The sequence below is a fragment of the Anser cygnoides genome, chromosome 1, assembly GCF_040182565.1.
Source record: "Anser cygnoides isolate HZ-2024a breed goose chromosome 1, Taihu_goose_T2T_genome, whole genome shotgun sequence".
Taxonomy (NCBI): domain Eukaryota; kingdom Metazoa; phylum Chordata; class Aves; order Anseriformes; family Anatidae; genus Anser; species Anser cygnoides.
This window is the reverse complement of record NC_089873.1, coordinates 44,495,999-44,508,720: the sequence shown is the minus strand read 5'-3', so window position 1 is coordinate 44,508,720 and position 12,722 is coordinate 44,495,999. Positions and strand designations below refer to the sequence as shown.

General features: G+C 37.8%; 1 protein-coding gene across 5 annotated transcripts in view; it reads left to right on the top strand.

Annotated features, from left to right (window-relative positions):
* The window catches only part of LUC7L2 (LUC7 like 2, pre-mRNA splicing factor), a 36,025-nt gene that overhangs the window by 2,371 nt on the left and 20,932 nt on the right, over nt 1–12,722 (top strand). For 3 of the 5 annotated variants that reach the window (XM_048078892.2, XM_013196960.3, XM_048078895.2), the window contains exons 1-3: nt 4,177–4,223; nt 5,612–5,682; nt 7,350–7,444. In XM_048078892.2, coding sequence (XP_047934849.2) covers nt 4,192–4,223; nt 5,612–5,682; nt 7,350–7,444 — 198 coding nt within the window. In that variant the 5' untranslated portion in view covers nt 4,177–4,191. Of the gene's footprint in view, nt 1–4,176; nt 4,224–5,611; nt 5,683–7,349; nt 7,445–12,722 lie in introns of those variants that run through there. The other 2 variants (XM_048078893.2, XM_048078894.2) reach the window with 1 other exon arrangement.

Below are 12,722 nucleotides of genomic sequence, written 5' to 3'. Positions count from 1 at the left end.
CTTAAAATGCTTCTAAAAATACCATTTCTATATTCTGTTCAAAATTACCAAAGTGCCTTTGAATTTCCCAATCAACAGAATGTTACCCTCTACGCAGTCTGGTGGATTTTTTTTGGTTGGTTGTCTTTTTTTTTTTTTTTTTTGGTTGGAAGAGGGACTTCACATTAAAATTCTCAGTTATATTAGAAAAGGCAGATCAAACGCTTGGTCTGAATTTGGGCAGCGGGGCAGACACGCTTGCAGTCAGGCGACACCTCTCCACGCGTGGAACATCGCTCGCTGCCCGGTACCTGCTGGGGTGTGCCGTTGGACGGGCTCTGCCAGCCACCCTGCTGGTGCCCTCCCGTTCCCTGGCGGGGAGGTGGAGTAGAAGGGACGTGGCAGGTGCTGTGTAGGTGTTCCTGGCGAGTTGCAGTTCTTAGAGGCAATTGGGGATATCTAAAAAGCAGTTGCATTGCTAAAGCCGCTATGGTGAAATTGTGCTGTAAATGACGGGTAAAGAGAGCTCTGTGAAGCACCTGCAAAACCACATTATTTAAAAATGAGCGGTTTGGTATTCAACATCTTAAATAAATTTACCTAACCTGAAGTTCACTTGCGTGCTTCTCTGATAAGAGGTAAAAAAGACTGGGTTGGACGTGGACCATACCCCAAATAAGTAAATAAATGCAGCTTAGATTGAGATGTCAGTAAAAAGCTGGACTAATTGAATATAGTCATGACTACAGATGGAAAACAGCGTACTCTGAAGTATGTCACTGCGGGCACTGATAAGCTGGCATACCTAGAGAGGCTTAAATATAAACTGCTGAGTATGTAGCATGGGTTTCCCAAATATTGAGAAATAACGAGCGCTGAAGTGAAGTCACTGACCTTACGTACTTGCATCCCAATATTTTATTCATATTATGATGTTTTTCACCATTAGCCGTTAAACTCAATGGCTTTGTAACACCTGACAGTAGTTAAGAGGTTAGTTGAAGTTGAATTTATGGCTGAGGACCAGGGCTGCGTGAATTTGTCATTCAGAAGTATCAGGAATAGGCTGATAAAGCATCATTTTTTAAATGATTTTTTTTTTTTTTTTTAGCTCAGAGGTTCATTACATATTTCTGTATGCCTGTTTTTGTCATCTCTGTTCTCTGGCAAACGTAACAGTTATCCTAGTGCAAGGATCATTCCCAAGTTAATTTGTAAGTGACTTCATTTATTAAAAGAAACGTTAATATAATTGATACTAGTACCCCAGGGGTGTGTGTTTTTTTTTTTTTTAAGAGCGTAGCAGAACTGGGTAAGATTGCCAAGTTTTCCCTAAAAGGCCTGATTGTAGAGATCCCATTTTGTCTCAAATCAGCGTATCTTGCTCAACGGGTTGATTTTCTGCCAGCTTGGTTACCTGATCTGCCTCGCCACGTGAATGCTGGACTCATTGCAAGGAATAGGCTAGAAGCAGAGGGTGGAGAAGGGTCACTGCCTTAGACAGTGGTGCAGACCCAGATGAGATCTGAATCATCCTGTAACTTAAACACAACATCTTGAAACTGCCAGGACTCGACCGACCCTCGCAAAGAAATGCTTTTTTTATACAACTGCCACTACATCAAAATGAGGTTATAGTCTAAAAATATGACCAACTAGCAGTTTGTTAGTCTTCTTTATAGACAAGTATATTTGTATGTGCTTTTGAAGTTTACATGTGGTTGTGAAAGTGTTCTGCCAAGCTTACTAACAAATATTACGCTATATGAACAGCAGAAGCTTTAATCTTTGGAGCCTTTAGATGCGTGGAACCCATATGTACGAAGTGTCAGTCAGCACCTCTTTTGCTTCTCCTGCTACTCCTTTGGGCTGAACTGCTCTGCTTGGAGTGTTTGACCAAGTTCTTAGATGATAATAGCAAAGAGTTTTCTTGCTCTAGGTATTCTTATTTCACTGAAAATATCATTTGGCATCTGTTCACATCTTAATCAGTTTATCAGTTTTACGCTAGCTGCTTTCAGTTATCCGTAGTAGTGGTTCCTGATGGACCTTCCTGTCCTCTCTGTTGCGGAGAAGCTGAAGTGACACCCCATGCTTATCTTAAAGTTACGTTTGTTCAGTGAAGCTCATTATATGGTAAGAGAAGCGTAATCTAGAACTTGTAACCTATTTTTTAATAAGCATTTGTGTTTGTAGTGCTTCACTTCAGCAGACCAGCTTTTTAATTTGTGCTCACGTTTGCCTGTAGTGCCTTCACTTCAACAGAACCTATCTTTGTATTTCATTCCCATCTTGGGGAGCAGAGAGGGAAATGTTAGGGGCCTTGCCTTCCTAGGGTAGGTTAAAACTTCTCGGCACCTTGGAGCTGTATTGCTGTAGCTGGCATGCAGGTGACAGATGGACATGTTGTCAACCAAGAAGTGCAGCAAATATTTTTGCACAAGTACTTATGATGGGCAGTGGGTTGAGGCTGGTATTTTAAGGGTATATAGGTTATGTTTTCTGGTTCTGTAAGTTTTGCACTTGGAGGTGGAACGTAGGACGTGCTTTTGAACTCAGTATGTTGTTGCCATTACTGGAGGACTGCTAACCATTTTGGTAGCTTCAGGCTGAGAGCCAGGTTAGGGAGCCAAGAGCCTCCTCTGAGAGCTTGTCTTTCAGATACGGATCAACACCAAAATACAGGTGGAAAAAAGTATCTTGTATATGTGAATTTCTCCAAAACCTACCCAGAACGTGGAATTGATACCAACTCAGAAGTAGCAGCAACAGATACACTTCATGAAAAGATAATTTGTTAATCAGGAGTGATTAGGTGGCTTGAAGAGCAATGATTGTGTTCAGTGAATTGTGTGTATTTGCTGGCTTCATTATAAAGTTTTTGGTACTTCAGCCCTTAAACATAAGGGGAACAGTGAAGGATTTGGGGTTTGTTATTATTTTTTTACTATAGCTTTGGGACACTGTTTAGAATGACACTTCAGATGCAAACAGGCATATTCTTGCCTGGTAGGATATCATTGTTACATTCTGCTTGTAATTCATTAGCTAAACATGGTTTTATTACACTAAGCACTCACAAGTGTTAATACAGTCATAGCATAAAACAGAAGAAATCCTGCTTAGAAATGTGTTATACTAAAAGTGTTATGGTGAAGGTGTGTCTGGCATTGGTGACAGTAAATCAGAATTAGCTGCCCGTTCAGTCTGCACCAGGAACAGGACCTTCTGTGACTGCATGAACCTCAATTAAATAAAGATGCTGAGTACTTGTTAAACAAGGCTTGCTTTGCTGATGAAATCTGCTATGCAGCCTTTAACCTGATATTCCCCCCAGTTAGTAGCTGCTCACAAATAAAGCTTTGAGGGTCCCTCGCCAAAATGGTGGAACTTCAGAAATCTGGGTGAAAACCCAACCGGTTTTGGCTGACGGAGCTTAATGCAGGAAGTCAGCAGTGTGAAGATGAACGTGCACGTTGTTGTCTTTGCATGGCGTGCACCTCTTGTTTAGGATGAGAGGTTTCGTTTGGTTTCCAAATGGTAATCTCATCAGTACGCTGGGATTGTTGTTGGGAGAAGGTCAGGATACAGGAGAATTGTAAGAAATGCTGGGTGAAATAAATCATGTGCAGTTAATGCTAAGCATTGTCAGTACAGACATGCTCATTCTGCTGGTTTGTGATTAAAATATGCAGAAATGACATTGTAGAGGCTTGTTAATATGTTAGACTTGGGAGTTAGAGTGGATCGTAGTCACAAGTGCATGTTGTGATCTTAACCTCTGGATGTTCCTTAATCAGCTGTATGAATATTGATGTCAGTTTTGTCGTCAACATACTTAATGTGAACTAGAAAACCTCCTTTAGAAAGGTGACTCCAATGCTGGCATCTGTAAGATACAGTGCCCTGATATTTGCATCCAGCATGTCGTAGATCTCGATATAAGATGTATAAGTGCAGAAATTTCCTTTTAATACACTATGATGTATTATGATGTATTACATCATATATATTATATATATATAAATAAATAAATGTAATACATTGTAGAAATGTGGTTTGGGCCAGATACTTTGAGTAAAACTAATACTGCTACTTCTTGAGGGATTTTTTTTCTTTTTTCTGTATAAATTTTATCAAACATGATTTTCTTTTTTTTTTTTTTTTTAAATGGAGAAAATCTAATCAGAAACAGTGGAGTGGCTTACAGTAATGAATGTTGCCTTCTTGGATTTCTTTAATGAGTGAGTCCTAAAGATCAAGCAGTTGAATACTTTGCTGTTCTGTAGGGGCACGGTTAAATAAGTTGCTATTCTGAGCTAACATAATGATTTACCTATTAAATAGAACTTGTAATAAGATCAGAAATATTGGTGAGAGTGTCCTCTTTGTAGCTGTTTAAGGATACTTCTAAAATTTACATGACTGCACCTACTTAGTCCTCAGGTGTATTATTTTCTTTCTACAGAAAATATAAAGCCTTTCCTAAGTACTCATAGAGATTCTTTAGCATTCAGATGATAGTTTGGCCACAAGAAGAGTGTACCAACTTGACTGCAGTTTGATGCAGAGAAGTACCATCTCGGCGATCTGACATACCACTTAAACCAAGTTGTGGGGTTAGGAACAGTCAAGTTCATGCCTCTGTTGTTTGAATTCTTAGAAGGCATCCGCAAGCCTCTTGCGAAAGGCTGAACGGCAGGCGCAGAGTGGGTCTGTAGATTTTGTTCCCCCCACTCAGCAGCCCATGTAGGCCCCAGAGGCCATCGCCACGTCAAGATGATTCATCTGTAGATCAGCAGCAGAACGTATCTTCTGTCTTTGACAACACGTCTGAGCTATTTTAGGGGTATTGGAGCCCACAGAACCTGTGAAGAAACAAAAGCACTTTCTTCTGAGGCTGTCAGACTCTGGAATGGGCTCCAAGAGGGACACGGGATTCAGTCATCGGTAGAACATAGGACACGGTGCCTTTTCTTTTTGATAAGCCTTTCCTGCTGGAACACGGTAGTTTAAAAAGAAGTGTGAATGTATGGCAACACTATCCATAGACAGGAAAAGGTGAATATCTGGACGTTCTGTGTGTGGGAGCGCCTCTGCAAGCTCCGAAGTGCTAGACCAAAGGCACGATGCAAAAAGATTGTCAGTTAAAGTGTAAATGTGGAACACCACCTTAAGGATGTCATTTGTTCAGTTCCTGCTGCCATTTTTTTCTGTGTTGTCTTGTCCCAGTTTGCCAATTGTGATTATCGTGCTAGCCCCTTAGAGGAATAAAGAGGGTATTGCAGCTGTACAGTCAGTCACCAGCTGTGTTAGAAGTAGGAAGAAAATGAATGACCTCTTGATGCTGAGGTAACGTCTGGGAAAATAATTCTTTCCAACTTTACCTAAGGAACCATATAAGTCTTTCAGCAATTTTCTAGTCTTCATAACTCCTTAACTCCCGATGGGTTAGTGCGATTAGGCTATCAGCTGTCTTTTTCTTAATACTTTTCTTGATTTTGTTCATTTGTCTTTATATAGAAGAATCTTTACAGTCAACATGTATTTCTAGATGCTGTGTTAAAATTGCTGGCAGAGTCTATTATTCTATACAAACTGAACAATCTGGCCCCTTGTTTTATTTATAAAGGTTCAATGTATCTTTGCCTGCCTACATCAATCTGCAAGGGAGTGTCAGAAAGGCCCCGCATTCGCCGAGCCGTGAGTTATCGCTAACTTTTCAGATGTGTTAATGAATGTGGAACAAACGCAGTTGTGTTTAAAAAAAGAAAAAAGGAAAAAAAAAAAAGAAACAATTATGGATCCACCTCCGAAAAAGCAAAACAAAACTCAAAACTCTTTACTGCAGTAGCAGGCGTGATTATAAAGGGATTGCTTTAATTTTTTAGTAGTGTAAATAACAGTGAACGGTAAGCTTTACCTCTAGAAAACCTATTGTTGAACTGCTTTGAAGCTGTCTTCAGCCTGTGGATTACTGGGTTTAACTGTCGCATTCTGCAGGCATATTAAGGATGTGGTATTCTTGGAAATTTTTGTTTGCTTAATAATCTGAAACTTGGCCCATCTGAAAATGTTATATATTAGCATCCTATGCATAGAGCTGATATTTAAAAAATCCAATTACATAATAGTAAGAAAGGCTTGAATATGTATTTTTATTATGTTGTAATTACCTAAGTAATGAATTGGGCTTCTTGAATTGTATAATAGATTCAAAATTCTCAGCATTTCCAATCATGAAGCCATAAAAAACTGCAAAATGTATCCATGCTCTCTAAAATACTTGATGAAATGGAAAAGGTTGCTATCTGAACTCATTACACGTCTTTTTTCCCCCAGCAGCCCTTCTTGCTTCAGTAATTCACCAGTAGGTTTTCGATGATTAAAGATTTTAACAAGTTGTTAATTTTTATGTATAAATAGATAAATACTGAGAGAGATTAAGGTTTTATCATGCCTGTGTCTCAACAGCAAGAGAGCCATAGCAGCAATCTCTCTTCTGAATCTCAAAAAGTAACAATGATGTTATGACTCAAAGGAAGACCCATTCCCTCCCTCACCCCCAAAATACCAGCTGGTTACTTTGATCTGAAGACTTCAGGTCTTGCTCCCAGATGGGGTCATTTAAACTTTGAATTGGCCCTCAGTGTGTGGGCAGGTTGATGCTTCTGCTGATGCAGGAACTACAACCTGCCATGATGAAGATGCAATTGAGATGTTCCCATCCCAACAAACAGCATGTAGAAAAAATATGGTTTACGAGATGGTTATATACAAGCATCTGTAAAATAACTTTGCATGTAGGCTAAGTCCATATGTTTGACTGACTTTTTTCAGGTTTGTAAGCATTTAAATTCATTCTTCTGCCAACTCTTTATGCTACTCCCATCAGAAGTAAGAGGGTGCTTTGCTTCAAAGAGCAAAACAATAAAATGAGTATCAGGTGGGATTCAGTGAAGACTCACCGTGTTTCATTTTGTTTGAGGCCGCTTTTATTTGCTAATTGTTGCATACAAATACATCACTATTTCATGTAAAATCTGAATAGAGCATTATATAGCTCATTTAATAAATGCTGTTGTAGCAGAGTGTTTTTAAGCTAATATTCTTTTTCTGGTTTCAAGCACTTCTCACACTGCATTTTTGAAGGGGAAGTATGAGAGGATTTTTAAATAGCACTGTAGAGCATTAAAATATGTATTTGGTTTTGGTTTTATTTGGCAAAGAAGCATACAGTGTTTTAAGTTCTAATTTCCATAGGCCTTCACTGTGTGACAGGGTAGTGTTAAAGCTTTGCATGTAACTTGCATAACGTATTTGGCTTCTCCAGATTTCTAACCTAGAATACGTCAATTTCTATATTGCAGGTGACACGACCCGCCAGCGAATCAAATTCAGTGATGACAGAGTGTGCAAGAGTCATCTTCTCAACTGCTGCCCTCATGATGTCCTCTCTGGAACTGTACGTAGCTAAGTACTGTTTTATTCAGATAGTAACAGAGAAATTGAATTATGCTTGTTCTTTGTAATATCTCTGTTAACAACATGTTTTTCAGCAAATACCTGTCTAGTGCTCTCAGATAGCATTTGTACCAACTTTTATGTAAAACAACATTACAAAGGTTTTTTTTGTGTTCTGTTCTCTGTGCTAATCATCACATAGAAATTCATCATTGTTTGCTATAATGTATAAAGTGTAAAATACATGAAGTTACTCATTATGCTGTAGCAGTGTTTTTACACTGGTACTATTGTAACTAGCAGAAATACTCCTCTAAAATTCTATATAAACACGTAAATTATGAAGTTAATTTCCTAAAACTTCCTGTTGTACTGAGAAAGTATCCCACGCAAATATTTGTATAGGGAAGAGACGTGATATTTCTTCAGCTATATTTTTGTGAAAGCAGTTGAAAGTTCAAATAATTATATTTCCAGCAGCTGAGATAAGTTGAATATAGAGACTGAATGTAGTATGACATCCTGTTACTGTCCCATTTTTACAAATTCTGCGGCAATTTGGAAAATCTCCATTTGTGGCATATTAATAAATTCATTTGCTTGATTTGGATTTTTGAGTACTCTATATCAGAAGCTCCTATGCCTGAATATAGCAAACAAAGGGCTTTGGCACATGCCAGTAGCTTTTTCAGTACACTGGTGTTTTACTTTGTGGTACGTGATTAAGGTAGCTTACCCCTTGTGAAAGGAAGGTAAGTTGCATTGCATTGATTATGGAAAAAGGATGTACGTATAGGCAGTTACCTTAAAATATGCATGGGGACTTGTTATTTAACAATATATATTTTTTTCTTTGTGAAAATCCAATGGGGTTGCTTTGGGTCTTCCCCTCCTTTTGTAATGCTTAGCTAAGTTTGTTTTTCTACCATGGCTGTTACTAAATGTTGAAGAATTTTAACCTAGTGCTTTGTGGTGGTAGAGGAATTAACAGTAGAGAGATGTAGTATGATGATAGACAGAGTCTCATGTGCCTCCCATTCTTAATGTAGCACTTGAGTAGCTTTTCTCACTCACACTTGGATGTTTTCTTACCCCATGACAGAGGGGAAAGTAAGTACTAGAAAAACATGTCTTAAGGATTATTTGAGGCATTATTGGTTTTCGGTGCCTAATCCTTCCAAATGACTGACTTGATCGGAGCCTTTAATGAAATACAGAATGAAGTCCGTTTGCAAAATGAAAAACTGAAATATGTAGACTTGATAACTGGTTTACTTGTTATCTCTCCTTTAATGCTCTTCACAAGTAGCTGTGATTTTTACATTTACATTTTTACATTACAATACTTTTGGTTATTCAAAAGGCTTCAAACATGCCCATGCTAGTAATGTTTTACTAATTTAGGCTCTTGTACTGACGGACCTACAGGTACAGCCCATCCTTCCCACCTCTGAAGAGTCCCTAGAAAAGCAGGCATAACTATAATTGTTAAGTAACACATAAAGAAGCAAACTAAATACAAGAACTGAACTAGAGAATTTAGGATTTGTCTTAATAAAAAAGGCAGTGGGATAGAAAAGTCCTTCTTGTTGAGTTCCTTTATAAGTCTTGTAGCTTTCTAAATTATTTTTTCCCGTCCTTAAAGACATTTTTTTATAGCAGAGATCTGTTTTATACCAAAATTCAGGCTTCTTGAAGTGCATGAGATATTTGGTATTCAGTGAAGATAATTCATGCTAAAGATAGTGCATTATAAGTGATAACAATTCGATGACAATGCTTTGTGTATCATTGCATGTGCAGTTTTATTGTTCAACTTATATATATATGTTACTGTCCAAACAAAACGTGGAAAGGGAGAGAAGGTGTCTTCCCTATCTATTATGTTGTCCAGTGTTTTGGTTTTCTTGCAATGATCAGAAGAGCTTATGGCTGGGTGGAAGATAGGGGACATAAATGTGTGCTATAAAAACGTATGAAGTCATAGTTCAGAATTCACAAGACAATACTGTTAAAAGGTTAATTAAACAGCTTTTTATTATGGTATAATCTGTATAAGCAAAGATTCCTAGAATGGCTGTCATTAGCAAGTAAGAGATGTTTATAATTATGAAAGCTCTAGGTATCATGAAAAAATACCTCTTATGGTGCAAACCCAAGCTTTAGGTTGGGCCTGTCTACTGAGTCTGTTAGTTCCTGCTGAAAGGTCTTTTCCATCTTCTACTGGATTCTTCTGCTGCTGCTCTTGGAGTATTAAACAATTTATGCAGTGAATTTCCATAACTTGCTTTCTTCCTCATGATGCAGTTAGTCATCAGACGACAAAACGTGTTCCATGATGTAATTCTGGTTCCAGAAAAAGGGACTGACTTAATGCTTTAAGTGGGAGTAGTGGAAAGGGACTTTCAAGAGACAGGTTTTATATGACCCATTCAACGTTCTGCTGCTCACCTAGTTATGGGTCTGAGGAAATGGACCTTCTGTCTTAATAGCACAGCTCTTAAAAGGGCAAAAAACATGTAGTTTGTCTGAACAGTTTATTGTTGATCTAGAAAATAAACGTGGAGTTCTCTCCTAAGTTTCGATAGGAAAATTTTGATGCATCTTAGTGTTCAAGTGTAGGTGATGAGTATTGAGTGGCTTTTAGTTCAAAACCAGAATGTTACACTTCTCAAAAAAAGAAAAAAATAATCTGTTGAGCCATTTTATAAAGTTAAATCTCTTTGGTGACTGCATTATCAGTAAAATACTGGGTACGAATTGCCAGGTTTTTAACTGTCGTAAGATTATCTGCCTTCCTGTAAATTGCATTAGTGTTCCCATTTGCAAAATGTAGATTTCTGTGCTACTCCAATCCACCCACTCTTTGAACAGCACTCAGGGAAGACATTCACAGATACGTGAGACAAATGAAATAACTGTAATGAGTAAGCTCTGTTACTTCAGTGTGTTCTTTTCCTTAATGGCCAAATACCCAAAACTCCACCGAGGAAAAGAGTACTGATTTCCCTTGATAATAAAATCGTGTTCTCCAGACTGCAGTATGTATCAACAACAGTAGTGCACGCATGCTTTTCTTAGGAGGTTGGAAACTTACTCTGTGTTGTCCATATTTCTGCATGCATCATCTCTTCTTTCTTTAGATAAGTGTTGTGTCTTTATTTTTAAGAATACTGCATGAAATCTTCTGTTATTTCTGGACTTCTTAAGAACATTTGTAGTCGTTTATTTTCCTCAAGCTTCTTTGATCGCATTTAACTCTTGGTTAACATCAGAAACATTTCTGGAGAATTACTAAAGGTTTGAATTTTGACTTTTTACTAGGAGATTCCCAATGTCTACATTGGCAAGAATGCCCAGATTCCTACTTCTTACGGCTTTCTTTTGCACTCCTCTGTCTTGCTTCCTTGGAGTAACTTGTTATGGTAAAATTGTCATGAAGAGAAGCCTAAATATTTGACTTAGGCTGTAAAGGTGTAAGAACTAAATGCATTTTGAAATTTGATTCCAGGTGCTTTGCCACCAGAACATTTCTTCTGTATCAGTTACCTTTTTCTTCCACCTTTATGGATAGGCTTGTCTAGCTGTCTGCTGATGAGTTTAAGTGGCTACCTACTTAAGTCAGAAGGTTCTGTTTACATTGGTATTTAAAAGTATTTAATTTTTTTAGGGACATGTTTTTGTACTACTAGCTTTCTGGTTTTGTAGACTTGAAAACTCTAAGTCAAATAGTCAGAGGTATATCAATGTCCGCAGGGGGTGATTTTTGTCACTCCTTTGGGAGAGTTGGAGAGGATGTTTGTTTTTCCTTTTGCCATCTGTTTCTAAGGACAGTGGAAGTGATGGACTATGGAAGATATAGATAGAATAATGAGTCCTAACAACAAAAATGTAAACAAAGAATACACTTCTGGAGGTTGTTATAAGTTAAAATCATAGTTCTGAACATACTGTGCTCTGTGACTACTTGTATTTGAGGTTTGTGTGAGGCACATATTAAACTAGTCAGTAAGATCACAGAAATGGCTTTGTATTCAAGGTTGTAAAACAGTCTCTTTTTAGAACTTGCCTTGGACAATACCTCTCACTAAAGCTTCTGTTTTTAACTGACTTTTTCATGTTCTGGTGTTCTGCTCTGTGAAGTTGATCGCTGTCACTGGTTCACATGTGTTACTCAGTGGTTTAAGGGTTTGCTCATTCATTTCAATTGGAGAATTTTATGAAGATAGATTTATAAGTCTTTAAGTCCTAGCTACTCTTAGTCTTTTAGGACACAGTAAATCATTACCACTAAATTTTAATTTCAATTTTTTGTCTTAAAGTTTTAACACTTCACCTTTTTATCCTTAATAAATGATGACACTTGGGCTTGTGTTTTTTTCTTCAAACTGTTTTTTGAGTGACTTTCATCATCATTACAAATTTTTTTTATATCTATGTGTATGTGTGTATTATGAGATTAGGATGGAAGCTAGTAGGAATCGGATGACTCCCTTTTAATGATGTGAACCTCTTAAGCAACGTTCTTTGGATAGAAGCACGGTGCTGTCTTCTGCAAGTTTTACAAAATGGATAAGAATGTGTTTTCGCTGTTTGTATGTTTCTAAAGGACTCGCTAGTTGAGTACTAGTGAAAATGATAGTGTGGTAAGATTTAAGCCAAACGCCTTTAGTGAAGTTAAAAGTACTAATCTCCTAAATATTTACAGTGTAGGTACCTGCTAGCTACCTTTGTAGAGTCCAAACAGATCAATGCTTTTGCAGTAATCTATCTTTCTTATTAGCTTGATTGTATTTCCCTGTTGAAAAGAAAATGTAACAAATATTGTGTATGGTCTTGCAAACTGATTGAGAAACTTTTTTCCACAGGGAGGATGAACTTTATCTGTATTTGTATTTCTGTGCATTTGCGGAACATTGCTTTTTGCATTTTGTTTATACAGACCTCATTATGCTGTCGGCACAGTCCTGCAGTTAAGTGTATCATTTGGTGCTCATGAATTTATTTCACTCAGCTCTTCAGGACTTGTGCTGACTAAAATGCTGTCGATTGAGACCTTGGTTTAGCAACTTACCTTAATACATGATTAAAGTTAAGCTTATTAGGGGTGGAATTCGGCTCCAGATAAAGACATCTAAATTTAGGTTTCATCAGAGGAGCTAGGTGTCTTAGCTTGCATTGGAGTCAGAAGGGATCTAGGCAATGGAGCCTGGAGGAGAGGTTCAGTTCATCTCCACTGAGTGTTTCTCTCAAGATAGGCTAAATCCATCGAGGCTCAC